Source organism: Corvus cornix, chromosome 13, assembly GCF_000738735.6.
Source record: "Corvus cornix cornix isolate S_Up_H32 chromosome 13, ASM73873v5, whole genome shotgun sequence".
In the NCBI taxonomy this organism is placed as follows: Eukaryota; Metazoa; Chordata; class Aves; order Passeriformes; family Corvidae; genus Corvus; species Corvus cornix.
Genome location: NC_046343.1, coordinates 14208836 through 14236653, shown reverse-complemented (window position 1 = coordinate 14236653; position 27818 = coordinate 14208836). Strand labels below are relative to the sequence as shown.

Genomic DNA, 27818 nt, shown 5'->3' with positions numbered 1-27818 from the left:
CGCGGCGGCTGCGGCGGGAGGGTGGGGCCGGGGCGGGCCGGGGGCGGGGCTGGAGAGAGCCGGGGGGGCGCGGGGGGATCGCCCGGACGGAGCTGGGGAAGGGGCGGGGTTGTCCGGGGCCCTTGGGGTGTGTCTCGGGGCAGAAAATTGGACCCTGCGGAGGGAAGGGGCTTTTGGGGCTGGAAAGGAGGTTCCTGAGTGCGACAGACAGCAGAGCCAGGTCAGCCCCTTGTGCCCTCAGGTTCATTCCCTTCTCCTCCATCCACTCTTAGGGTTCCTCCATTCCCTTCCCTGTTCCCACAGATCACCATCATTCCTCTCCACCCACGCTTATCCCATGTTCATTCTCCATTCGTGCCCAGGTCTGCCCATTCCCTTCTGCCTGTGTCCAGCCCACACCAGTCAGTGCTGGAGGCATCCAAATGTCCATGCTGGTCACCTTCCCCTTCTTTGCATCTCCAGTTTGAGACTTTTTTCCATTCTACCCTGAGTGGACAATCCTGGCTAATGCTCAGCACACAGGAGCAGAAGCTCTGGAGTCATTTGTTGTACACCTGAATTCCCCATGGAGCTCCTTGAATACTGCTCAGGACAAAGTCGTTCCAAGCTACAGTTGCCTGATGAAATATTCCAAGATGATGATGGCCCATGTGATGCAAGACTTGCAGCAAGATGGTTTGCTACAGGTGCCTTTCCAGACAGTCCATCATGGCCTCTCCACATTTTCTTCTTCAGAGCCAGAAGCTGGTGGTCCTGCATACAGCCCTTGAGCCTCCCATGCCACCTCAACTGCCCTGCTCCTTTCCACACAGTCATCCACAGAGCTCACAGTTTTTGGAAGTGCAAAATGGATTTTTGATGCTTGGTCCCTCTCTTTCAGTGAGGCGTTGCCTCTTTGCTTGGCCTCATTCACGCATTTCATGGGCTAACATGCCTCTGATTTTGTGAGACACCCTCCTCTCCTATTTGCATTTTAATCCTGCTCCTATGGCCTGAGAACAGTACCAGCTCCATAATCCAGCCTTGCAATTGTCCACAATAATTTCTGTCTCCTGGTGGCAGCTGCTTTTTTGGAGACAGGCTTTTTCTTCTGTGTCTGTCCAGAGCTAGTTGGATTTCTAACACTTCATTCAAGCACTTTGTGCTTGGGACATTATTTGCCCAACCCAGCCCAACAGAGAGAGCAGGGGAGGCTCGTGGCTCCCTGTGTTCAGATGTGTCTGAGGGGTCACAGGTCTCACCTTGACTTCTGCTTTCCCCAGACTTCCACCTTTTCCAGTTTGCAGGAGTGAGCTCACCCCTGCCAGGAACAAGCCTATTATGGTGACTAGCAGTGCTCTGGTATCCTCTGCTGCACGTCTCTCCTTGTCCTTAACACACATTTCACTTTCAAAAACCACACTCAGCTGATCAGATGGGAGGCAACAACCCCAACACAAACTCTTCCCACTCCTCTTCTGGCTCATCCAAGCCCACCAAGGTGAAGGTAACTCTCTCCTGGCAATGTCTTGAAGCTTGAGGGTGATGATGGCCCATGTGATGCAAGACTTACAGCAAGGGAGGAGAATCTGGGGATGGCGCAGAGCAGAACTTATGAACTGTATGAAATGTCATATGGGATGTTTCAGGGAACAGGCATGAGAAGGGGAAAGGGAGGGACTAGGGGAGGAAGAAAAGAGAGAAAATATTTTGGTGATGTGTAGGCAGTGGTAGATATGCCTGCCTGCCTCAGCAGCATGTTTCAGCACTGCAGTCTGTCCTAGACCCTCACTAAATCATATTTCTTCTGTGCAGTGGTGCTGTTCAGAGCTTCCTGGGAAAGAGTGGTGAAGTTTTGGGTGGTTCATGAGAGGAAAAGGATAAGAAAAGTATAACGATAAGGATAAGGAAAGCCTATACCCATTATACTTCTCAGGGAAAGGTATGAGACATCTTGTAATTCTACAGCTTCCATAATTTTCTGGTGTTGGGCCTGAAGAGTGAGAGATCTGGGTTTGGTTTGGTTTGATTTGTGCTTGAAGCAGAAGTACGGTGGCAAGTGTCATTTTTGGTGCTGGGTTAGAAACCAAAACTCTCTTCTTCTGGCCTGAATAATGAAATCCTGGAGAAGTGGAAAAGGATTTCTCCTTGTAGAGATTGAATTTTATCTTCCTAGTACAATCACCAGCTAGATCTCTTCACAATATAAGGGGGATCTCTCAGCCCCTCTGATACTTCCCTCAAAAAGAGAAAAAACAACTCACAGGGCTTCCTTGGAGCAGTCTGGGTTCTCAGATCTGTCAACTGCAGATCAAAAGACACCTAAAGAGGCTCATTACATGTCATGAAAGCACTCCATAGCTGAAATCAGATTCAGATCTCAGCAGGTCCAGCTCAGTTTTACCTAAGACAACAAAATAGATAACTTGACTCCTAACCAGATCTTTTGTATAGGCCATATTTCCAGGGAATAAACATACAAGGTTTCTCTCTGCACTGCTCCTGAGACAAAAGACAGAATCTCCTTCAAAGAAAATATCCATGTTCCATCAGGCAATTTTTTCTGGTGTGTGTCTTCATTCACTCTGGAGAAAGAGGTTTCTGGTTGTGACAGATCAATAATTTTCAGGTTATGAAAACCCTTCATAAAAGAAATCAAGTGAAATCTTAGGCAGCAATTCTGCTTTTCCACCACCTTCCTCCCAGCTACTGGAAAACCAAGATCATGCTATGCAGCCCAGATTCAGTTATCTGTAGTTATCAAATATCCCTGTCCCAACACCCCACCTGGCAGAAAAAAAACACAGCTTAAGCTGTTTCTGTGCTTCCACCATCACTTATTTCCACCTCAGTTGTGCAAGTCAAGCAGAGAGGAAAGGAAGAGGCCACAAGATGAACTCAGACAGGTCCAAATCAACCCCCTAAACCTATGGAATCAAGACTTTGAAATGCAGAAGAAATCCCAGAGCATCACATTTGATGCAGTAACTCATTTGAAACTGTAATTCCAATGAGCCTTTTTTTTCCCTCTCTTTAACTGCCTGGTTTCTGTAAACAGCACTGATTTGCAGAGCTGCTGTGAGCTATTGGCACTATGGATTGAATTGGTACATACAGTTCCATCCCATATCCCAGAGAGTTCTCTGGAGCACTGCCTCTTGCATAAGATTTTTTAAGAAATGCTGTTAATATCCTCTGATCATTTCACACCTCTCTTATAATACTGAGTGCAGAAGTATCCATCGTTTCAGTTTCTCAAGCTGCTTCACACACACTCAGATAACACATTTAAATTTTGCTGTCACCCACTACTAATTCATCTCAGAAAGCCTGGAATCCTGGGGGTGGGGATTGACAGTGAGGAAATCAATTCCCTGCCAGTCTGAAGCACACACACCCTGGAACACAAATAATTAGTATGAGGAACCAGTACTTCTCACAGGAACTTAAAATCAGCAGCTAAAATGTTGAGTGTTAGTAAGAGTAAATGCTGCTCTTGGCTTCATCTAATTTCCTGGAGACAGTTCTGATTCTTCCCAGAACCAGCACCTCAGGCCACCAAACAGCTTCAGCTACTTTGTTAGTGGAGGAATTAATCAGAACTTTGCAACTCTTTAACCACTGGATCACCAGTGCAAAGTGGCTGTTTTCCTCTGCTAATTCACAGGATTCCTACTAGTGACATGAAATTATATCCAGAGGTTCTAAGCATATTTTTACTGCTTTAAACTAAAATCTAAATGACCTCCATTGCAGCAGTACTGGTCCCTTTTTAATTAGTTCCACTGCCTAATAGTGATGACGAGTAAAGACTTGAGGTACATGCTAAAAAGTATAACAAGGAAACATATAAACCTTAAGCTATATAAATATATGGGGGGAAACATTGCACCAGCATCGAATTTCAACTACAGAAATACAGTCTGTCTTCATTTAAACCAGGTAAGAATTAGTGTCTGGTGTTATTACTTAACCTTTTATTAAAGGCATTATTTAATTTTATTTTTCTAGGTTAAAGGCTATGCAATACACTTATATTCAGCAGTTTATGAAGAGGAAGCTCCACTGGCCTTATTGTGAAGGTAGAACATGAATTATCACCTACGCTTTCTCATGTTTAAGTATTTGCAAACAGTTAATCAGCCCACTGAGACAATGTCTGAAATTACTGTGTGGTTTCACATTTGTGTTGCACTAGGTTTGTTCTTTTTTTCTTTGGTTACTACACGAGCCATCAAACAACAACGAAAAATCTGGGTTTGTTTTCATTTTAATGATGAAAGTAGATTCTCCATTTACTAAAAAGGCTTAATTCACATTTACTATCTGTGCTCCCAGTTTTAACCCTGTTGGAAGCTTTCATTTCAACAGCCTAAGGCTGACATGCACAACCTTTAGGAAAAGCATAACTGCAAACAGGAATGAATGTCTACAAATATAATTAAACATTCTAAATGAAAAAGATCAGCAAAGGTGGTTTTCAATGCTCTTCTTCGCCCTTTTCATGATGCAATCATTAAGGTTGAAAAAGACCTCTGAAATCACCGAGTCCAACCTGTGACCAATCACCACCTCGCCAGCCAAACTAGAGCACTGAGTGCTAGGTCCCGTTGTTTTGTGCACAGTTCCAGAGATGGTGATTTCACCCCTGCCCTGGGCAGCCTGTTCCAGTGCTTTTTCACCCTTTCCGTGAAAACAAAACTTCCTGATGTCCAACCTGAACCTTCACTGGTGCAGCTTGAGACCATTTCCTCTTATCCTGTTCCCTGGGAGAAGAGCCTGATTTCCACTCTCCTGTCAGGGAGTTGAAGACAGCGAGAAGGTCCCCCCCTGAGTCTCCTTTTCTCCAATTGGAGCCCCCCCAGCTCCCTCAGCTGCTCCTCATAGGACTGACACACAGACCCTTCCCCAGCTCCGGTGCCTTCTCTGGACATGCAACAGCCCCTCAATGTCTTTCTTGCCGTCAGGGGCTCAGAACTGGATGCAGCACTCGAGGTGTGGCCTCACCAGTACCCAGGACAGAGGGAAGTCACTGGCCTGGTCCTGCTGGCCACACTCTTGCAGGTACAGGCCAGGAGGCCAAGGGCACACGCTGGCTCATGTTCAGACACTGTGAACCAGCATTCCCAGGGCCTTTTCCAACAGGGCAGCTTTCCAGCCGCTCTGCCCCAAGCTTGTGGCGCTCCCTTGCACTGCCTTGCCTTGCCTTTCAACCACTCCCTTGCATTACCTTGATTATGCCTCCCTTGCCTTCCCCTCCCTACCCCTCCCTTGTCTTACCAAGCTTGTGCCTTGTCCACCATTCCCTTGCCTACCCCGTCCTTGCCTTCTCCTCCCATGCCTCGATTTGCCTTCCTTTGCCTTGCTGTACCATTCCCGCCCTTGCCTACCTGTTCCATGCCTTGTTTTTCCGACCCCTTCCAGGCCTTGCCCGGAGGTACCCGAACCCACGGGAGCGCTCCTGGACTCGCCCCTCGCTCGCCCGCCCTCCCGAGCACCTGCGGCCCCCACGGCCGCTGCCCCACGGACTCCGGGCCCCGCCAATCGCGGCCCGAGGCAGCGCCCGGCCCCGCCAATCGCGGCCCGCCTTTCTTCGCCTCGCCCAATCACAGCCGCCCTTTCAATCAGGCCGCAGTCCCGCCAATCGCGGCCCGCCTTTCTTCGCCTCGTCCAATCACAGCCGCCCTTTCAATCAGGCCGCGGTCCCGCCAAGCTCGGCCCGCCCGGCCTCGGCCCGGCCCCTCAGCCCGGCTCCGCCCCCCGCTCGCCTGAGGCGCCGCTCCAGGAGACGGCGGAGCCGCAGCCTCGCTGTGGCAGCCCCCGGCAGGTGCTTTTGGGGCCCGGGAAGGGCCGGTGGGGTCTCCCCGTTCGGGTCCCGGCCCGGAGTTGTCCCGGGGGAAGGAGGGAACGGCGGGGAGAGGGCGCGATCGGCCCCCGGCGTGGCGGCGGCGGCGGGAGCGGGACCTGAAGGGACAGCGGGGCGGGGGGAAATGAGCGGGGAGGGAACAGGCGGGCTGGGATTGGCTGGGCCGGGCATGCCCTCGGCCTGTGATTGGCTGGGCCGGGCCGCGCTGCACGGACAGGAGGCTATAAATAGGGTGCGCAGGGGGCGGCGGTGCCAATGCGGCGGCAGGGATGGGAGTGGCGGCGGCAGCGGCGGTGGCAGCGCCGTGCGGAGAGCGCCGGTGAGCCCAGGCGGGACCCCCGCGCCTGCCTGGGCCGGGCCCTGCCCCTTGGCAGCCGTGCCGGCCTGGCCCTGTCGGTGCCTGTCGGGGAAGCGGCTCCGTCCCGCCCGCTGCGCCCCGCGGAAGTCGGTCAGCGGCGGTGCCCGAGGCTGCTGCGCGGCTCGAGTGCGCGGCGGGGGCACGGGCCGCTGCCCCGGGGGATGGGGGTCCCGCGAGTAGGGCCGGAGGGATGCGGCCTCGCAGGGATCTAAAGTAATTTTAAAAATAAAGGCAATAAAGCTGTTTTAGTCTATTACTATTATTTTATTCTACTTTTATTTTCTCTTATTAGTTTATTCTTTATTCTATTATGCTATTTTGGTATTCCAATCATTTTTTCATTACATTAATGGGTTATTGTGCTATTGAACTACTGCATTTTTATTCTATTCTTATTCTGTTATTAGATACATAGTTTATTAAATAAAGGTTGTAGAGTTGGGGCTGAACCACCGATTGTGGGGCCAGAGGGGACATAAAAGCCCTAGGGCTGGAGTAGGTGCCCTGGGACTGGAGGCGAACCCAAACCACTGTGGAGCTGAAATGGAACACTGGGGCTCTGGAGCTGAAATGAATCCCGTGGGCAAAGGGATGGAGCTGCAGCTTGGGGACTGCAGGAGCTGCCTGGGGGGCTCCATCCCCCCGCAGTGGGACCAAGCACACTGGGGGATGGCAGGGCAAGGGAGGAGCTGGCAAGGTAGGAGAAGGGAGGCCTTGCCTACCCCTTCCTTGCCTTACTTTTCTTTCCCTTGCCTTGTTCTGCTTCTGCCTCCTTGTTCTACCCTTGCCGAGCTCTTTCTTACCTTGTTCTCCCTACCATGCCCTTGTCTTGTCTTCCCTTTTTATGCACAGAAAAGATGCATTGTTTCTTTATTCTTTATCCCTGTCTAACTCTTGTTTAGAGAGCCACAGGTTTAAAAACTGACCTGGTTTGGGCACATCAGGCAAAATGTGTGGCTCAGCAGGGAAGAGACCTGGGGGGCACCCCAAGCCACCCACAGGAGATTGGGGGACCTGTAATACCTGTGATTGGGACGCCGCTCATGGAGCTCCACCGGGCTGTGGGGGCTCAGCTCCACACCTGTCACAGGGGCTGGCAGTGCCAGGAGTAGCCAGAGGGAGCAGGAAACATCAGAGCTGCAGAAACATCTACAATGACCTTTAAAAAACAGCTCTGGCTTAATGAGGCAGGTGAGCAAATCCCTGCCCTGAGCAGCAAGCAGAGACAGGAGGCACAGCAGGGGACAGACAGATTTATTATGTTTCTGGGAGCAGCGCCATTACATTTTGCTGGGGATAAGGTCACTCCCCTGCAGCCAGAGCAGAGAGATGGGCTAGGACGGTTATTCAAAGTGATGGGAACAAGAAGCTGCAGCCAAACCCCCAGGATCTGCTGCCAGCATGGGGCTCCATGGGTCGCTGCGGCAGACATGCGGCCGGCATCTGCCAGAGCCACTTCCACAACATCTTCCCAGCAGCCTTCTCAAGGGCCAGGGCACGGCGCAGGAGTCAGTGCAGCCTCTTGGCTCCCACCAGGGAAGGAAGGGCATAAGACAAGAATAAATACAGCTTTCAAAGTCACCCCGACACCCCACCCACTGCTGCACAGCCTGGTGAAGGTGTTTACGGAAGGAAATCCATCAGCCAGAATCCAGCAAAGGAGTAGCTGCGTCCGAAGGCGTTTAACACTGACTCGTTCGTATCCTGATCTCCTCCACCAGGCTCTCCCTGCGAACATTGATCTACACAGGGGGAGCAAAAAGTTGCTTCAGTACAACTCCAACAGCTTGACATGCCCCCACAGCCGTGGCCCTGTGTCTCAGGAGGTCACACCAAGGTGGCACCAGTCCCTCTACAGGGATCAAGTGGGCTGCAGCAGCCACAGAGCTGAACCTGAAAGAGCAGGTACCCACCAGCAACCCCAGTAAGCCCTCTCCTGCACAATGGTTGTGAGAATGATTCTCTTCCCACTCTTTCCTATTGGTTCCAAAGCCACTGATCTAGGTGATCTACGCAGTGATCTAGCCAGTGACCTCTGCACTGATTCCAGTGCTGCCTGTTTTGGGAATGTGTCCTGAGATAATAGGCACAAAGCAGCCCTGCAGTTCAGGGCTAACCAAGTTCTGTTCAGTCTCACTCATTGCAAGAGCACACCTCCAGGACCTTCACCGACGGTCCCATATCATGGACTGAAAGCATGAGCAGCCATGCAGGCCACTGAATCACCCCTCCATGCTGCAGGCTCCTGAACTGAGGAGTGCAAGGAGGCTACATAATAGGAAACTCTCCAGAGCTTGAGACAACAGCATTTCATTACTCCAGGAAGCTGCATGGAGCAAGGAACTGCAATATTGTGTGTTACAGGAGTTGCTGGAAAGACCACTGGGTCTGGAGGGTCACATAGCCACCCACACCATGGCAAGCTGCCACAGGCCATACCTCCTCCCTGGTTGCCACGATGCGCAGCTTGACAACTCCATCTTTGAGCTCCTGTTCACCCACGATGGCAACAAGAGGGATGCCTGTGTCCTCACAGTACTGCAGCTGATTCAGCAGCTTGGGGTTCTTCTTGTACAGCATCTCTGCCTGGGAGAAAGCCAAAGCACAACACCATCATCAAACTGGGATGTTTCACTGGACCCCTTCAACCAGGCATTGCTGGGCCAGTCTGGTGAGCGTGAGGTTGTGTGGTGGGGAGAGGATGGACTCATGGAGAAGGCTGGGCACCAGGTCCAACAAGGCCAAGTGCTGGGTCCAGCACATGGGCCACAAAGCCCCATGAAACACTCCATGCTGGGGGCAGACAGCCTGAAAAGTGCCTCATGGAACAGGACCTGGGGGTGGTGGTTGACAGTGGCTGAACACAAGATCAGGTGTATGCAGGTGGACAAGAAGGCACCTGGCTTGTACCAGCATCAGTGTGTCCATCAGGACCAGGGCAGTGACAGTCCCTCTGTGCTGGGCACTGGTGAGGCCACACCTCAAATCCCATGTTCAGTTCTGGGCCCCTGAGGGCAAGAAAGACACTGAGGTGCTGGAGCATGTCCAGAGAAGGGAACAGAGCTGGGGAAAGGTCTGGAGCACAAGTCTGATGAGGAGCGGCTGAGTGAATTGGGAGGACTCAGCCTGGAGAAAAGGAGGCTCAGAGAGAACCTTCTCACTCTCCCTAACTCCTTGACAGGAGGGTGGAGCCAGGTGGGGGTCAGGCTCTTCACCCAAGTAACAAGTGACAGGAGAAGAGGAAATGGCCTCAAGTTGAGCCAGGGAAGATTCAGGTTGGATATTAGGGAAAACTTCTTCCTCAAAATGCCAGTCAGGCATTGGCACAGGCTGCCCAAGGTGGCAGCAGAGTCACCATCCCCAGAGGCATGTAACAGACACATGGATGTGGCACTTGGGGACATGGCTTAGTGGTGGCCTTGGCAGCGCTGGGTGAATGGTTGGACTCAATGGCGTCAAGGGCTCTTTCCAACCTAAATGGGAAGGATCATGCCAATGAGTAATAACACAACACAGCTCAAAGGTGCTGACAAGACACTGCTTATCCTGGGAATCACCAGGCCATTAACCCTAGTCCATGTCACCTGGGGTGTCCCTACATGGCCAGGAGCCTAGCAGAGCACCCAGGCACTCCCCTCCCCTCACTGAGGCAGTCTGTCCGCAGCAGGCAGGGACCAGGGCCCTGCTGCCTGCTTTGGGAATCTGTCCTGAGGTAAGGCACAGAGCAGCCCTTGCAGTTATAGGGCTAACCAAGTCCTGCTGCCCAGCCCTTCGTGGAGAGCCCGTAATTTGGGACACTGGGAAGAGGAATGCTCCATTCAGGAAGGCAGTCTGCTCCCCCCCACCTGCTCCCTGTAACTCCTTCCCAAAGCAAAGCCAGATGTGGTCCATTCCCAGACAGAGAGTGAACCAGGCAGCTCTCAACTTTGCCATCACCCAGTCATACCTTGATTCCACCATCCCACAGTTCAGAGATGAGCTTCAGTCGCTCTTCAAGGAGCTTCTTTTGGGCAGAGGCCACCAGCACCTGTGTCTCTGTTGTCCTGATCTTTTCCTCAGAGGCCTAGAGAGGGGACAAGACTCAAAAGATGCCACAGACGTACTGATACACCTGAGATTCTATGGGCAGGATGGGTGACCACCCAACTCCATCAATCTAGCAGTGAAGAGGACTGGGCTCAGAAGGATCAACAGCATAAATTCAGAGTCAGGGAGGTCCCACAGATCCCATCCTAGAGCAGAATCTCATTTTCTGCTGTTGTTCCATGATGTGTGCTTAACACAACCTCCCCTCTGTTTCTGCACACCCAAGGGCCTCCTAAATACCTGCTCCAAGCAGCTCAGGAGCAACACACCCAGGAGAAGGCAGACACGGGCAGCTGTCTGCTCTACAGCTGAGCTCCTAACTATGGGTTAAACAGCAGCAAGCTGAATGCTCCACCAGCCCCTGTGGCAGATGCTGGATACTCCATGTGGCATTTTCCTGCTGCCTTGCTGAAGGGAGAAGTCTTTAAAAGGTCACCTGCAAAGGAATGAACCTGGCCAGGACTGGAGGTGGTGAGGGAGGAATTCAGTTTCTATTTAGAAATCCCAGCTGTGTCTGGCTGCCAAGAGAGAACCAACACCAGACTTCTGGGGGAGGAGAACATGTGGCCACATTTTGGGAGCTTACAAAGACCTATTTAACACCCATTGATTGGGATGGAGAACAGTACAACTCTGAGGAGGGGGAAGAGGAAAAAGCTATCTGGGAAACACCCCTAGAAGGCACTGCACTTCCTGCCCTGGAACATATGATCCCTGTCTGGTCTCTGTAGTGCCATAGGTGGGACAAATAGATGTGTGAGGCTGCTGCCTCCCTTGCAGAACAATGCTGCCTTGCCAACGAGGACATGGGCTCACATGGATGCCTAACGCAGTGGGGAACACTAAGGTACCTGCCCCAGGTACCTGCTACTGCTGAGGATTAAAGTGCCCCCTCCAGCTGCAGCTGCAGAAGCCGTGTCTGAGGGCTGTGGAAAGAAGGGTCTTGTCTTCAGTGGGAGCCCCAGATATCTTCTGCCAGGCCAGAGAGAACTGGAGCTTATATCCTGGCTGGCTTCTCCAAATGCTGGGGCAAGGACCACTCGCTTCAGCAGCTGCTGGAGTGGGGGATTAACCATTAATTTGGTGCTTAGCTGAGCACCAAAGGCACCTACCTCGAGTCTCTGTTCCAGGATGGAGAAGATCCGCTCGATCCCAATGCTGACCCCCACACAGGGCACCTTCCGGCCCTTGGGATCAAACATCCCCACCAGCCCGTCATAGCGGCCGCCTCCGGCCACGCTCCCAACGCTGACCGCCTCCTCCACGTGCTCGTTCTCCTGATGCAGCAGCACAGCCTCAAAGATCACCCCCGTGTAATAGTCCAGGCCCCGTGCCAGGCTCAGGTCGAAGGAGATCTGCAGGGCACAAGGGAGGCCCCGTCACTGGGTGCTCGAGGACCCACGAGGGCAGCACCCCCTCCTGCCCCCACACCTCCTCACCTTCTCTGTGATGCCAAACAAGGTCAGGTACTCAAAGAGCAGCTTCATGTCCCCCAGCCCCTCCTTGGCCAGCTTGTTCTGGGACAGCTTTGGGTCCTGGAGAAGACGCTCAACCAGGTCCAGCCCACCTGGGGGGCCCAGCCATGCCTCAGGAGCGTCAGGGCAGCAGCACCCGCCGGGGCAGCCCCGGCCAGCCGGGCGTGTGCCCTGCACCTTCCATCCCCAGCCCAGAACAAGGCCAAGGGCACGAGCCCGTGGTGCTCACCATGGAGCTGGACATACTCCCCAATGCGATCCGCAGCCTCGGGAGAGAGCCCCTTCTCTCCCACCATCTCGCTCCTCACTTCTTCCCATGGCACCTGAGAGGGGAGAGAAGGGCATCAGCCACTGCACAAGGGACACGGGCTCTCCTCTGCACGGCAGAATCCCGTCATCATGGTTAGAAGGTGCATGGAGAAGTAGCAGCTCTCAGAGCACAGTCACGTGTGCATAACTCCATTTCTGGTACAGTCTGTTTGTAACCCAACCCTATAAAAATACTTTTTGTTTGATTTGTGGCCAGAATCGAGTATCAGCACTGTATAACCACCAAATCTGAGCCATCTTGCTGCTGGGGTTTCCCTGGTTAGGTACTTAATCATAAACACCATTCAGGAAAGTGTTGCTGGTCATGGAATCACCTGGAAAGGTGTGAGGTGTTGCTTGGGTAATGGAAAAAACCCAGTGTAAGCAAAATATGCTGCCATGTTCCCAATGACCAAGGGGTCAAAGAGAACCTGAGTCTTGATTACATCCAGCTCCACTGAGATAAATCACAAGGAAATGATCCTATCAGAAAGAAGCCCAGTGCTGCCTTCCCATTGCTTTTCCATGCATACTCAGCCCCAAACCCCAAACTTCAGTCATGCCTCTGCAATGGATCTCTGCTAGCAGGGCTGTGAGTGAGACTTCCTCCAGTTGACTTCATTTGACAATCTGATGAGGCCCCCACAGGAAAACAGAGCTCACCTTTCAACAAAGAACCATGACCACATGAGACACAAGCTGCTGTGTTTAGCAGGGTTTAACATGAAGGTTAGGAGCACTCTTTGAAGCACAAAGCACATCGTGTCCTCCACATGAATCTGAACACACAGAAATTGAGCTCCAAATTCTACTTCAGATCCCAAACCAAGAAATCTGAAGCTTTAGAATGCACTTCATGTTAAGGTTCCTTTTCCTTAGCTACTAAAGGAGGGCTGTACACACACTGAAGAGTCTGATCTCCAGCATCTTTATCTGACTAGGGCCTATAGCCAAGATAATCAGCTGCAAATAAAAAGTTGTCCCTGGACAACTGGCACCTTTCCCTCCTCCCTAAAGGCTACAAAATGGCCTGAATCCCTTGGAGACCTTCACAACAGCCAGTGCTCTTCCAAAGCAGGCAGCCTGTTGAGCCCAAAACCTGAGATTTCCTGCCTCATGTCTTAAAGGGGCAGCTGCACACTGAAGGGACTGTTCTGTGTCACAGCAAACCTGGCTACGCCACACAAACGGCAATGGCTACACACAGCATGACTGATACAAGCACCTGTGCTACCAGCACAAGTCAGCAGAGCGTGGATGAAGTGAGCAGGGATCTCTTACTCATCACTTCCAATCCTCTTCTCTATTTTCAGGGAAAATATAGACACCTCCTCCAATCCACCTCACTTCTTATTGCTGTGTCCATCTCCTGAGGGTCCCACACACAGCCAGAGGCATGTGCTGTCCAGTCGTACCTGGATCATGCTGGAACTGCCTGGCCAGCAACATGCACAGGCTGCAGGCTCTGCGTCCTCAGCAGGGATGCTGAACATCACATCAACCAAAAGAGAACAGCAGCACCCTGCAGGACAGCATTTATCAACAGGGTCCTGGACAACACGACTGTGTCAGCCTGCTCACTTGTGGATTTCCATTTTGCTCTGCCCTGTCCCCTGCAAACTGCCTTACAGACTAGTACACACTGTCACTTGTGACTGCACTGCTCTACTCCTCTGCTCTCACAGAGACTTCATGCTTATGTCACACTTGCCTGGTACCTGAAGTCTGAAATTTTAATAAAGGTTTGACTGGATGATCTCTCAAGATCCCTTCCAATCTGGGCTGTTCTATAATTCCAGGACACAACTGTAATTCCTCACACCACCTGACTAAACCTGATGCATTCAAAAAGGCTTGTCAATGCCCTAGCCTAGTTTGGTGCACGTTTTCATGAGCCTGGTTCATAAGCAGCAGCACCTTGAGCAGGTGAAGGTTTGGGATGTTCAACCTCCCATGTGAAGAGCAGTTTTCCCCTCCCACCTTTCCTTTCATCAGGACCTTATGGGATACTGGAGAAAAAAAACAGAGGATCCACTTTTCCTCCATGAATGCTGTGCCCTGCATGAATCCCCTCCAGGGAAAGGTGGGAACAACTCGATGCTTATCAGCGTTTTCCAGCCAATTCTCACAGACCATGGTTCATTCACTGAGACTCCAGCAGCAGCAGTTGCAGCCTGGGGCTCCAGCCCATACCTTATCCAGTTTGTCCACGCTGGAGCAGATGGTTCGGAATTTGCTGTCCGGGACCCCACAAACTGCAAACATCCCATCAAGGATGCGCCGGTCGTTGACCTGGGGGAAAGAGAGCAGCACATCAGGAATTATGAACTCAACCAGATGCTTCAGCAGTGTCCTGCTTTGTCCCCCTGTAGTTTTAAGCAGGGAAGAGAATATAGGAGGTGTCTGCCAAGGGGTTTTTTTGCTATTTGCAATTTCTCTTTCCCGTTCTTGGGGAGCTGAGCTTCCCAGAGCAGATCAAACAGCACAGCTGACATCTACCAAGCCTGGGCAGAGCCATCACATTTCCTTCTAGAGCCACAGACACCTCCACTCAACAGAGAAAAAAAACCATCAGGGCCTATGAGTCCTTTCATGTGGACATGTGAAAACAGCTCAGGAACAGACCACAGCCAAGGACATGAATTCAGAGTACTACCCTACACTCTCAGCATAAGAGCAAAGGGACATCTGATCATGTTAAATCCTCGGTGAGGATTTTTTTTGTTATGATAGTATAGTGAATTCTGTAGCTTAATTATGCTCTGTAAGAGCACATAATTGAGGCCAAAGGCTCAGCTGGATTCGACATTTCCACGGGTAGTGAGGACATCTACAATTAGTCAGAAACAAAGAAACTGCACAGGAATTTGGAATCCTCCAGCATCCACGTGAACCAGAATGTGCTTTGTAGGAGACAAGAATAACCACAGGCAGGTTACTCTGTTGCTCCCCACTGCAGGAGTGTGTTCATCCTCAAAGGCACCACTTTCACCACTGCCCAAACACCCAGTTCCTCCATCTCACCCCAGACAGGTTCAAGGGGAAGTACCTGGCTGCTGCCCCATGGGGCTGCAACAGGAACACAACATCCAGCCTGCAGTGCTCACCTCCCTGCAGTGCCCAGCAATGGCCCAGCTCCGGGTCCCTCATAGATCCCAGCGCCCTCCCATGCATCCAGCACTCCTACCCACTGCTCTCCTGCTCCTGTGCACCCTTCCCATCCTGCCTCACCTACACATCGAGCACCATTTGCTGCTGCTCCAAGGGAACAGAGGTGTCTGGAAGCAAACAGCAAGCTCAGCCTACAGTAGGGCATAGCTCTTGCTCTAGAAAATGCTTCAGCTCCAAAAAGGACTGGGTGGAAAGGCAGGACTCTGCAGGCAACACCACATACACTGAGCAGATGCCCCTGCTAAGGAGACATCAGGAGCTGGGATAAGGCCAGGAATCCTGGACCAAAGCCTGTTTTACTGCAGGCAGTGAATATGACAATCACCTGCTTACACAGGCATTAGGAAGAAATTCTTTATTATAGGGGTGCTGAGGCCCTGGCACAGGTTGTCCAGAGAAGCTGTGACTGCCCCACTCCTGCAAGTGTTCAAGGCCAGGCTGGACAGGGCTTGGCACAACCTGGGAGAGTGGAAGGTGTCCCTGCCCATGGCAGGGTAATGGAACCGGATTATACTTAAGGTCCCTTCCAACCCAGACCATTCTATTATTCTAGCTGGCTGCTGGAATTTTGCAAGGGACTGTGTCTAGTTCTGGAGAGAACACTGTTAGCTGCAGCCTCAGGAAAACTCCTGTCATTCCCAACTCAAAGCAAGTCCAGGTGGAGGTCCAATCTTTAGCACAAGAGGAAGCACATTTGCAGAGAGGAGGGATGAACTTCTGGGTCAGGCCTCAGAGTGGGCACAGGTACTCCTGTGTAGAACCACAGGACAATGACCACTGCTTCCCACCCTGGCACAGAGACCCCCCCCAATCTCACCTTGATGATGAAGTCCCCGAGCTGCAGGTCACTCAGGATCTCGTGCACGATCTTCAGGCACTCAGCATCGGGAATCATCGGGTCAAACTGCCCGGCAATGTCAAAGTCCTGGGAGCAGAGGAAAAGGCAGTGAGCAATTCAGCACCACAGCATGGCTGCAGCAAAATAGCTTCAACTGCTGGTAACAGCAGTTTGTATACAAAAACCAACAGAACTGGGATGTGAGGGAGCACTGTCCCTTACAGACTGGATGCAGAAGGGACAGGATGTGGATTAGGACCTCTACCACGGAAGGCAGCAGTGCTCTCACGTCCACTGCATTTCAAAGAGTTTGTACACTGTGAGCTGCTCCCCTGACCCAGCACTTGCTGTGTGACACTCTGAAACAGAGATCCTCGATAAACAACAAAAAGGAGGAGCAGCAGTAAATAAACAGAACAAAGGAACCAGAAAGGGGAGGAAAAAACTACTTCCCATCTGCTATGACCTAAATGCCAAATGTTTCACCTTGATTCTTAGGATGCTTTTTTTAATACACATGCCGATCAAGTTAATGATTAGGGAAGGCAGGAGAAGCAAAACCAAAGTTTCAACTGCTAAGACAGAAAAAGGAATCAGGAAGCCTAAGTAGTCCCCACCAGAGATTACCAGATGAACTAGCACAGAGAAGAACCAAAGCCCAACATCAAGATGCTTTATTAGGCTGGTAGCCCATGACTGGAAACAACATCACTGTTCAGAGAGAAATAAAACACAGAAGCAACAAGAGAGCCCTTCCTCAACTCCTGTTTAGGAATCCCCAGATGCAAAGTCTTCTGTGAGATTTTGGGACAAGAATAATTTTCGTTATGTGGATATATTCGAACAAGGCTTCACCAAGCTCTCAAAAGAAACTGGGGCATTGGAGGAAGGAAGAGGTGGGATCACATAGGTAATTCCTGATCAGCTGAGTGCAAAAAGGGCTGATGCAATCCCTGGGAAAGTTGGGTGAGGAAGTACAGGAAGTGTACAGGAAATCAGTAAAGTGCTGATATCGCTGTAAATGGCACAGATGAAATCTCACTGAAAAAAAAACAAGGGCTGGTGAATAATATTGAAGAAAAGCTGAAGGAAAAGGTGCAAGGCTGAGAAAAGAATGAAAACATCCCCAAGGAAAGAAGATAAACAAAGGTAACAGAGCTTGATTTACATGGTCTAAGGAGGGGAAGATTTCTCTAAACATTTCCCAAATGTTTACCTGGGAAAGGAGAAGAATACATATCAAGAGATGACAGCTACTGTTTAAAGAGCTGAACTCTTTAAATGAGAGGAAGGAAACCATCAGGTACAAGTAAGTTTAGCCTGGATATTAGAAGACCATTTCCAGCTATCCTAGGAGTGCTATCTTGGAGTAGCAGATCAGACAGGAGGCAATGACCCCAAGTCATCTGAAAATGGGAATCACCAAGCCAAATCTGGAAGGTGTTCCCAGGGGTTGTATAATGAAGTAGGAATATTCTCAAACAAAAGAAATTGTTTGCAATATGAGTCCCTGGGGACTGTGTCAGTAGAGCAGAGCAAAGCTGTTCCTTGGGGCTACCATGAGAGAGCCACAAAGGAAATTACTTTGTTACTTGTTCTGTAACTTGGCCTCTGGGTTTTCCCTTCCATTGAAGTTAAAATTGACTAAACAGGAAACAGAAGTAGTATCCTACTGCCTTGCCTGGTTTGTATGTCTTGCTAACACACCTAGAGCTGAACTGTAGCCAGATTTGGGATCAGAAGGAAATTCTTCCCAGCCACCCATCTGGCAAGCACTGTGGGGACGGAGCAAGGAGCTGCCCTCCCAGACAGTGCAAAGGAGGTGATACCTGGGGGCTCAATGACAAAGTTCCACACCACGCCAGCACCGTGTCACAGCTGTCATGCCCACCCTCCCACTCTCCAGTTGTTTTTCACACTCATAAGGACACACTAAGGAGAAGATTAGTGGATCCTTCAGAGCTTTCTGAAGCCACAGGGAAGCGTAACCCAGCGTTCCATCCTGTATTCTGACAGTGCTATGACTCCACAGGTGCTGCCCAGCCCACAGCCTGTCCCAGCAGTTCCTTGCCCACAGCCAAACTCACACACTGGTAGAACTCGCGGTAGCGGCCCCTGGTCATGGCTGGGTTGTCCCTCCTGTACACCTTGGCAATGTGATAGCGCTTGATGTTGGTGATCTTGTTCATCGCCAGATAGCGAGCAAAGGGCACCTGAGACAGAGAGTTAAGGATGGGAACAAGAAGGGATCACCCCCCCCCCCATTATCAGTCACAGGCAGTGCTGGATCCTCACTGTCTCCCCACCCAGCACCCATGGGGCAAAGGACTGCTAAGAGACAGCTGGACTTATCACAGCTCCCCAAGGTCTCCACACGTGCTGCCTTTAAGTGTCCTCTCAGGCTTCTTCCAGCAGCAGCTCAGGCTGGATCTCAGTCTCACATGGGCTGTGTACTGCAGCAGCCTGGCCTGGGAACCCTGCTTGGGAGAAACCCCATTCAGTACAAATCTTCTTTACTTCCACACATGGGGCATGAAGCTGTGTCCAGGGAGGGTCAGGCTGGATATCAGGAAAAGGTTCTTCCCCCAGAGGGTTTTTGGGCACTGGCACAGGCTCCCCAAGGAAGTAGTCATGGCACCAAGCCTGACAGAGCTCAAGGAGCATTTGGAAAATGCTCTCAGGCACATGGCTGGAGTGTCCTGTGCAGGGTCAGGAGTTGGACTCGATGATCCTTGGGGGCACTTCCAACTCAGGATATTCCATGATTCTAAGCATTCCTTCACCAAACAGAAGCAATGCACAGTAAATAACTGAGCAAGGGTTCTGCACCCACTGAACCACACTGCCTGCTCATGCTCTCCCTCTCAGTTTGGGGTCCTCCCTCCCCCTGAGGATGGCACTGCCCCAAAAGGAGGACAGACAAGGCCCCTCAGCACCAGCTGTGGCAGGATACTGTCAGGTCATAGCGCAGGGACAGCAGCTCTCCTCCCTGATCTTTTAGATCATAGATGAGCTTCGAGTCTTCACCGTATTTCCCTGTCAGGGTCTCCTACAACAAAACAACACACGAACAAACAGCATCTTCAGTGACAGGGGATCAGCCCTAGAGCACACAGAAAACAAGGAGAGAAAGGGAGAATGCCTAGGAATGGAAGAAGGAAACTCAACCCTCAACACTTTCAACTGCAGGATCCTCAGCAGCTCAGCCAACCTGCTGTGTCCTCACCCACCTTCAGCTCGAACACGGGCGTGTCGATGACTTCGGCTCCGTGGCGCTTGAAGCACGAGATGATGGCGTTGAAGGCCCTCTCACGGATGGCCATTTGCTTGGGGCCGTAGTCCCGCGTGCCCTGGAGGGAGGGAAGGAAAGGAGCAAAGGACACTTTGGGTTAGAGGCATGCCGTGAGAAAGATGCCAGAAGCAATATGAAGAAGCTGCCATACTGCTAACAAAGGCAGAGAGACCAGGTCCAGACACCAGATATTGGTAAAAAGCAGCACTAAAAACATTGGGAAACATCAGGACACAGCTGAGACAGAGTCTGCCATGGCCTGCAGAGCAAAACCTAAATCAGGAGTTTCACAGTACAGGAAACAAAGGAGCTAAAACAGATCCAGCAGTCAGAGTTCAGTGCTTTCGAGCCTGACAGTGCAGCCAGGACCTGTCCACGGCTCTGATTCAGACCTACTGGCCAGACCCCTGCCCAATGAGCCACCCCAAAGGTGGAAACAGAGAACAGATGCTCTGAAACTGTAGAACAGCCAGCAGCTCTGCAATTTCCAAACATAGAGAAAAATCATCTTTCAAAATGCAACACCAGTGAAACATCTGTCTACGATTCACAGGGGCATGCTCCCTTCCCATTTCTTTGGTGTTAAGGATCACTGAATTATTCCAATGACCACCTTAATGCTCTCAGTAAGATATAAATCATTGTCAATTAGCTAGACCTCCAACTTCCGCTTTCTAAGGCCTGGCAGTTCGGCAGGAGGAGGCACCCTCACCCACAGGTCACTCAGGTGGCCTTCAGCTGCCACTGACAAGCCTGAGATGGGCTGGAAACTCAATTGTGTTTCTCTGGCACTCAACAGGGCTGCAAAATCCCCTTCTCCACACTTTTAAGCAGTGAAATACCCTTCCACTTTCCAGCTGTCACACCACAATTACATTTAACAAAACAAATCATAAAGGAAATGGACAAAGCTGACAGTTTGGAGACATTTAAATATTGGGAATAAATTCTTCCCTGTGAGGTTGCCCAGAGAAGCTTTGGCTGCCCCATCCCTGGAAGTGTCCAAGGCCAGGCTGCACAGGGCTTGGAGCAACCTGGGATAGTGGAAGGTGTCCCTGCCCATGGCAGAGGTGGAACGAGATGAGCTTTAAGGTCATTCCAACCCAAACCATTCCATGTTTCTACGATTTCCAATGTCAGCGGCATTGGAAATCAGCCTGGTTTGTTTGTGAGCATATTTGTAACTGTCTCCACAGCACAGAAGCAGCTGTTCTCTGATTAGCTGAAACATTCAGGTTACAAAGTATTTCAGCAGAAACTGCATTATGGACACTATTCTTAGGGGCCTGGAGACTGAAAAACTACTTGTGAAGGAAGGGTCCTTCCACAAGAGGACACAGAAATTCCAGCAGCTGGCCAGACCTGCTCAGTAAATGGGATTACTCTGCCCCTCAGACTAAGGGCAGATATGAGACCTCTCACACTGGGCAGCTACAGTAAAGCTTGATTAAAAGGGAATTTCCTGACCACGCCAGCAGTAGCTGGAAAATCACAGAAGCACCCAGAAGTCTCTAAGGTAGTGGGTATCAGGCTTGAATGCTGTCAGGGGATGTTTTCACCCTTCTCCCCCTTGCTGCTAAAAGCGAAAGGGAAACAGAAATGTGAACAAAGACAGGTGTGGCCATGCTGGACTTCTGCCCACAGATGTGGGGGGTTGCTGGGTGCACATGCATGCAGAGGGGCACGGGACTGTGCTGTGGGGAGTTACCTTCGGGGTCTTGAGCACAAACTTGTGTTTCCCCTCATCTTCCCCCAGCTGTGCCTTCATCTCCAGCAGCTTCGCCACTTCCTTTGCAATCTGGGGATGGAACAAGGAGGGAGCTGGGAATAAGACCACCCACAGCCTTCCACAGTACCTTCAGCCTCAGCATTCCCAGTGCACCCGGACTCCACAACCTCAATTCACCCACTATTCCCAGTTTCTCAGCAACCAGAGGGACATTCCCTGCTCCTCTCCAGTACTTCCCACTTCTGATACCAGCACCCCTATCTCGGCAACGCAAACACTCCCACCATTTCCTGACTCCCACGACCCCATCACCATCCACAGATAGCTCCCCATTCCTATACCCAGCACCACCAGCTCCTGCTACATGCACCTCAGCACTAGCGGCTTCCAGCATCCTCCTCCCAATCCTAACACTCCCAAGCATCCTTCCCTTCAATCTAACACCAGTATCGCCAGTTCCCACTACGAGTCCCCGCTGCACCCTCAGCCCCCCCACTTCCCAGCTCTGCACTCCCATCCTTCCCGACACCCCTCTTCCCAGTGCCGCCAGCCCTAGCCCAGTAACCTCTACACCAGTACTCCCAGATCTCCACAGCACGCAACCCCACCGCCCAGCAGCCCTCTCCCAGCCCAGCACCGGTGTCCCCAGTACCCCCAAGCCCCTCTTCCCCCATCCCAACACCGCCGGCGCCCCAGTTCTCATTCCCCGCCCCTCCCAGTCACACTGCTGCCCCCCCAGCACCCCATTCCCAGGAATACTCCACACCTCGTCAGGATCGGCCTTGTCCTGCTTGAGCCGCCGCACGGTGTCCGCCTGGGCCCGCACCGCCGCCTCCTCCGCCATGGCGGGTCCGCGCCCGCGCATGCGCAGCTCCCGCGCCGCCGCCGCGCCCACACGCCGCCGCGGGACGAGGGCCGCGCATGCGCAGCGCCGCCACCGCGGGGAAATAGAAGTCGGAGGGTGCGGGTTGGGTTTATTGTTGTTTTGTTGTATTTTTTTTTTTTTTAATATAAAAATACAATTTCTCCACGCGCGCCCCTGCCTGCGCAGCTGCTCCAGCCGCTCGCTGTGCCCTCGGTGATGGGACAGGTGCTTCCTCCAGGGCAGTCCCGCAGCTCCGCGCCCGCCCGGCTGCGGATTGGGACCAGTCCCCGCAACCCAAATAGGGGCGGGGGTGGCCTTCCACTGCCCCTCTGGCCACATGTCCTGAGCTTGCAGGTGCCCAACACACCACGGATTCGCCCTCCCAAATCTGGAGTTCTGCCTGATGCTGCTTGAGCTGCACCACATCCATCTGTGCCTGTGCCACCACCACCTGCAGGGATGGAAGTGGCTGTACAGGTACAGGGACTGCAGTACTAGGAACACACAAACTTGACCCGTCCTTCAGAGAAGCTAACCAGAAGGTTAACCTGGTGACTGCACCGTCCATAGCTTTTAAAACCCTCTTACTCCTCTGTTCTCACTGCCTTAGCTGAGGCAATGGGCCTTAGGCTACTGGATGTTACCCAGACCACAGCGGGCAGCGAATGGCTAAGGGTGCTGGAGGAGGGTTCCAGTTGTACAGCAGTTCAGCCAAGCAGCTCCGGCCAGAGAAGTCCTCAGGGCTCCAGCCTTCTCCGGATCTCATCAATAAGCTTTTCTCTGGGGATATCAACCTACAAAGCAAACAGAGAGGGGGAGGTAGCAGCATTAGAGAAGAGCACAGTTTAAGGACTAAGTGAAGATACTAATGCAGTTTGTGACTGGTTTTCTGGAGTCACCCAACAGATCTGTACTATGGCCTCCCAAAGGAATGCTGAGGGAAAGCCCAGAGCACTTCAGTGATCTCCAGAGTTTGGAAGTACTTTAAAACCTGATGTAAAAAGGCATTCTCACCTGCTCTCTTGTTGCAACATCTCGCAGCTTGACGACTCCGTCTGCCAGCTCCTGCTCTCCCACAATGGCAGCAAGGGGGATCCCTGTGTCCTCACAATATTGCAGCTGCTTCAGCAATTTAGGATCCTTCTTGTACAGCATCTCTGCCTAGGAGGGAGTGGGAAGGGTGAATCACTACCCCAACTTCATTCTGACAAATACTGCAGTAAAGCACCAATGCCAAACCCTGCAGCAATCAGTTGCCTTTACTGCTCTGGGCTGTTCTTCTCTGCCTGCCTAGATCTGAAGGTTGGACTTGATCTTGGAGGTCTTTTTCAACCCAAATGACTCTGTGGTCTCAGACAGGCCGAGATCTTGGAGACATACAACTAATGGAGTTGGTCTTGCTGTACTACAGCTCCCTTCAGGCTCTCCCTCCCTCACCTGTGACACTGCCACGCCCAAGTCCTTCCTTTACCTTGATCCCTGCATCCCACAGCTCTGAGATGAGCTTCAGTCTGGCAGGAAGCAAGTGTTTCTGTGGTGTAGCCACCAGCACTTGTGTCTCAGTTGTTCGAAGTTTCTCCCCAGAAGCCTGGAGGGACAGACATGGGGTGCTCATGGGAGTGACTCTGTGATAAACTGCAGCTTGCAACACCTCACCTCATCTATCTCCAGACCCTAACTCAGTCAGTGACAACCTGGGCACCACTAATGAGCCCCCCAGAGATTCTGCATTGTGTCACACTACTTAATTGTGTGCTGCTGTTCCTAGGGGACCCTAGCCACCCTCCTGGATGGGACCAGGACAGCTTTCCAATGTCTCCTTTGATTCTTCGGGTATAAACACATAACCTCAGTTTCACTTGCTAGGAATCACAAGCTTGGAACCAAACACAGAATGATGAATCTCCACAGAAGCTTTCCTGGGGTTTATTAGAGTGAGTTCACAGCTGTTACCAAATTCATTGCCTCAGAATCCCCAGGACAGAAAACTTCAGAGGCAAGACACAAGAACAAAGTGACTGGGGAACAAGCTCAGAGCCAGGACTGCCTCTAACATTTCCTTGACATCTCCTAGGAATGCTGCCCTCAGCTCCCCACACCTGCATCCTGATGGGCTGCAGAAAAGGATTCTGTCTTATGTGCATGGACATTTAGGCACGGGAGGAGCCACCCTCTCCCCCAAAATTATTTCCCCTTCAGCACTGTGGAGCTGGAGACTTCTAATAAACAGTATTTTGCTTCCTAGAGCCTTCCCCAATGCACTGCCTGCATCACCTACCTCAAGTCTCTGTTCCAGGATAGAGAAGATCCGCTCGATCCCAATGCTGACCCCCACACAGGGCACCTTCCGGCCCTTGGGATCAAACATCCCCACCAGCCCGTCATAGCGGCCGCCTCCGGCCACGCTCCCAACGCTGACCGCCTCCTCCACGTGCTCGTTCTCCTGATGCAGCAGCACAGCCTCAAAGATCACCCCCGTGTAATAGTCCAGGCCCCGTGCCAGGCTCAGGTCGAAGGAGATCTGCAGGGCACAAGGGAGGCCCCGTCACTGGGTGCTCGAGGACCCACGAGGGCAGCACCCCCTCCTGCCCCCACACCTCCTCACCTTCTCTGTGATGCCAAACAAGGTCAGGTACTCAAAGAGCAGCTTCATGTCCCCCAGCCCCTCCTTGGCCAGCTTGTTCTGGGACAGCTTTGGGTCCTGGAGAAGATGCTCAACCAGGTCCAGCCCACCTGTGGGGACCAGCCATGCCTCAGGAGCGTCAGGGCAGCAGCACCCGCCGGGGCAGCCCCGGCCAGCCGGGCGTGTGCCCTGCACCTTCCATCCCCAGCCCAGAACAAGGCCAAGGGCACGAGCCCGTGGTGCTCACCATGGAGCTGGACATACTCCCCAATGCGATCCGCAGCCTCGGGAGAGAGCCCCTTCTCTCCCACCATCTCGCTCCTCACTTCTTCCCATGGCACCTGGGAGGGGAGAGAAGGGCATCCATCGCTGCAGGACGTTCTCCCCACCCACTGCCTCCATCACCCCACATGTGCACAACTTGTGTGGAACAACAGTCAGCAATCTCACTAATCATGCCTCTGTCTCTCACAGGAATTTTTAACAGATCACCAGGCTTTATTCTTAACCAGGCCCAAGAACTCCTCAAATCCTTTACACAACACCATCTTAGCTCCTGTGAAACTCTTTGCAACAGGAACAGCCACAACACTGCCCAGCCTAAGACACCCACCCCAAGACAAGAAGTGTCTTCCCACGAGCCCAGTGCTGACCTTGTCCAGCTTGTCCACGGTGGAGCAGGCAGGTATGAACTTGCTCTCTGGAACACCACAGACAGCAAACACACCATTCAAAATCCGACGGTCGTTGACCTGGGGGAGGGAGAGGCACGCTTACCTTGCAGGCACCCCCTGATGTCATTCCTTTTGTCCCAGTGTGAGGGAAGCTGCAGCTGTTGGCATTTCCTCGTGCCTTTTCCCCAGCACCCAAATTCCATGGGAAGAGAAGGTGTGCAGATATGAAAACCATCCTGTGACTCTATGGATCTAGTCAGCTGCTGGAATTTTGCAGGGGACTCTCATTAGTCCTGGAGAGAACTCTGCTGACTGCAGCCTCAGGAAAACTCCTGGTATTCCCAGCTCAAGACATGTCCAAGCTGAGGCCCAGCCTTTGCATATACACCATGAGGAGGCAGAGAGGTAGGATGAACTTCTGGGTCAGGCCTTAGAGTGGGCACAGGTACTCCTGTGTAGAACCACAGGACAATGACCACTGCTTCCCACCCTGGCACAGAGACCCCCCCCAATCTCACCTTGATGATGAAGTCCCCGAGCTGCAGGTCACTCAGGATCTCGTGCACGATCTTCAGGCACTCAGCATCGGGAATCATCGGGTCAAACTGCCCGGCAATGTCAAAGTCCTGGGAACAGAAGAAGTGATGGGAGCTCCTGGCAGAGCTGAGGGGCTTTGGCCAGGCACACCCTGCTGCTCTGCAGCAGCTGGAGGCACTCCAGCCGGGAAAACCCTGCAGGCTTTGTGGCCTTGGTGGCAGCACTGGCCACCACAACACTCACGCACTGGTAGAACTCGCGGTAGCGGCCCCGGGTTGTGGCTGGGTTGTCCCTCCTGTACACCTTGGCGACGTGGTAGCGCTTCATGTTGGTGACCTTGTTCATCGCCAGATAGCGAGCAAAGGGCACCTGCGCCCGAGGAGTTAAGGATGGGAACGTGGGACTGTAGAACCTGAGCCTCAAAGCCTCCCATCTCCCCTTCCCTTTGCCAGCCGCTTCCCAATTTTTTTTCACAATCATGGTGACATTCTTGGGGTGTCCTGTGCAGGGTCATGAGTTAGACTTTGGTGATTCTTGTGGAACCCTTCCAACTCGTAATATTCTCTAACTCTACGGCCTCTGGGGAGATCCTTCCCCTGGCTGAGGATGAGTACAGTGAACCACCGGAGCTCCTTCAACACTGGGACAGCTCCATTTCCTCCTTCAGACCCACAGTATGACAACATCACACGCACAAGGACCCTCTCTCATAGTTCCACCCTCTCACAGTGTGATCAGGGGGACTTCAACGTGTGGCACAGCCATATGGACATTGAAGGAAAGAGATGTGCAGGTTGAGAAGGCCTGGGATAGACACCTGCAGCAAATACCTTTCCAGGTGGCTCTGGCAAGGTGGGACGGCCACAGCAGCGGTGGGGACTGTAACTGGGAGGAGATAAAACCAGTACAGTGGAGCATACTGGTGCATGTCCACAGCATGAAGGGACTTTGCTGTGGGTCCTGGCCTGGCTGGGGGATGGTGTGGTCAGGACAATGGCAGCCAGACCAGATGGGATGGCCAAGGGGGCTGCCATCGCTCCAATGGACCCTGCAGGCAGGCCAGGGCAAGAGGGATCCCTCAAGGCAGACGTGACCACTCCTTTGGTCTGCTACCATCCCCTCAGGGTGCCACCATCCCCTTGGGAGCACAGGATACGGTGAGGTCATAGCGCAGGGCCAGCAGCTCCCCTCCCTGGTCCTGCAGCTCGTAGATGAGCTTCGTGTCCTCCCCATACTTCCCCATCAGCGTCTCCTGGGGAGGGGCAAAGGGGCTGGTGACCCCGGGGGGCTCTGGGGTGAAGGGTCCCCTGAGACCCACGAACCGGGCATTACACACATCCCCCCTCCAGCCCCCTCGGACCTGAGTCCACCTCCCCGTGCCCCCTAAAAGGAGAACCAAGAGTGAATGTCCACCTGGCCATGCCCCACACAGGGAGAGCCCCCAAACCTGCCCTGAGGGCCCGGGGGAAGGGGATGCCCCCCAGTCCCATAGGAGGGAGCAGAGAGGGACCCACAGCCCCTGGGGCGGGTCCCCATCCCACACCAAGGGGGAAGAGAGTTCCCGCCGCGCCTCACCCGCAGCTCGAGCACGGGGGTGTCGATGGCGGCCGCCCCGTGCCGCTTGAAGCACGACACCACGGCGCTCAGGAGCCGGTCACGGAGCGCCGTCTGCGCCGGTGGGTGGTCGCGGGTGCCCTGCCCGGGACAGAGAGCGGCCGTCAGCGGCGAGGGAGCGGGGGAACACGCGGTACAGCACCGGCGCCGCCCCCGCTTCCCGCCCTTACCTTGGGCGTCTTCAGCACCCGCACCCGCTCGCCGCCCGCCGCCGCCGCCCGCACCTGCCGGAATAGGGGTCCGCGGTCACCGGCCGGCGGCCAGGACCGGGCGAAGCTGCCCCGGCTCCCAGCGAGGCACAGCGGCCCGGGGCGGGGCCCCGCCGGTAGCCGGCGGGCGGCGGCGGCGATGGGCCCGAGCCGCAGCATGGCCGGCACCGGGACACCGGGAGCGCGCGCACGT

General features: G+C 52.9%; 2 protein-coding genes across 3 annotated transcripts; both read right to left on the bottom strand.

Annotated features, from left to right (window-relative positions):
* Nucleotides 1-7440: 7440 nt before the first annotated feature.
* LOC104693512 (histidine--tRNA ligase, cytoplasmic) lies at nucleotides 7441-21978 on the bottom strand. The gene is made up of 13 exons (XM_039559453.1): nucleotides 21870-21978; nucleotides 21083-21172; nucleotides 19313-19432; nucleotides 19036-19131; nucleotides 18170-18295; nucleotides 16062-16169; nucleotides 14267-14365; nucleotides 11994-12087; nucleotides 11729-11856; nucleotides 11402-11644; nucleotides 10150-10266; nucleotides 8643-8789; nucleotides 7441-7945 (listed from the first exon to the last, which is right to left on the bottom strand). Exons 1-13 carry the CDS (start codon nucleotides 21966-21968, stop codon nucleotides 7886-7888), a joined length of 1527 nt encoding a protein of 508 aa, XP_039415387.1. The 5' UTR covers nucleotides 21969-21978; the 3' UTR covers nucleotides 7441-7885.
* A 93-nt stretch (nucleotides 21979-22071) lies between these two features.
* LOC104693553 (histidine--tRNA ligase, cytoplasmic-like) lies at nucleotides 22072-27799 on the bottom strand. Of its 2 annotated transcripts, XM_039559454.1 has the most exons (12): nucleotides 27587-27799; nucleotides 27378-27497; nucleotides 26959-27054; nucleotides 26046-26171; nucleotides 25784-25891; nucleotides 25245-25343; nucleotides 24839-24932; nucleotides 24574-24701; nucleotides 24247-24489; nucleotides 23440-23556; nucleotides 22983-23129; nucleotides 22072-22762 (listed from the first exon to the last, which is right to left on the bottom strand). In XM_039559454.1, the coding sequence occupies exons 1-12, from the start codon at nucleotides 27782-27784 to the stop codon at nucleotides 22706-22708; spliced, it is 1533 nt and encodes a 510-aa protein (XP_039415388.1). In that variant the 5' UTR covers nucleotides 27785-27799; the 3' UTR covers nucleotides 22072-22705. The 2 variants fall into 2 exon arrangements, with proteins under 2 accessions (XP_039415388.1, XP_039415389.1); XM_039559455.1 differs by lacking the exon at nucleotides 23440-23556.
* Between the last annotated feature and the right edge of the window lie 19 nt (nucleotides 27800-27818).

Bases quoted from the DNA above. Each gene is read 5' to 3' on its own strand.
- LOC104693553 (XM_039559454.1), bottom strand. From the start codon at position 27,784: ATGCTGCGGCTCGGGCCCATCGCCGCCGCCGCCCGCCGGCTACCGGCG. The intron at 27,055-27,377 runs GTGAGGCGCGGC...GCCCCTCCCCAG, and splicing joins CCCCCGTGCTCGAGCTGCGG to GAGACGCTGATGGGGAAGTA. The intron at 22,763-22,982 runs GTGAGAATGCCT...TTTGCTTTGTAG, and splicing joins ATGTTGCAACAAGAGAGCAG to GTTGATATCCCCAGAGAAAA.
- LOC104693512 (XM_039559453.1), bottom strand. From the start codon at position 21,968: ATGCGCGGGCGCGGACCCGCCATGGCGGAGGAGGCGGCGGTGCGGGCC. The intron at 19,433-21,082 runs GTAACTCCCCAC...CCCTCCCTCCAG, and splicing joins TTGTGCTCAAGACCCCGAAG to GGCACGCGGGACTACGGCCC. The intron at 8,790-10,149 runs GTATGACTGGGT...GCTTTCTCCCAG, and splicing joins TGTGGGATGGTGGAATCAAG to GCAGAGATGCTGTACAAGAA.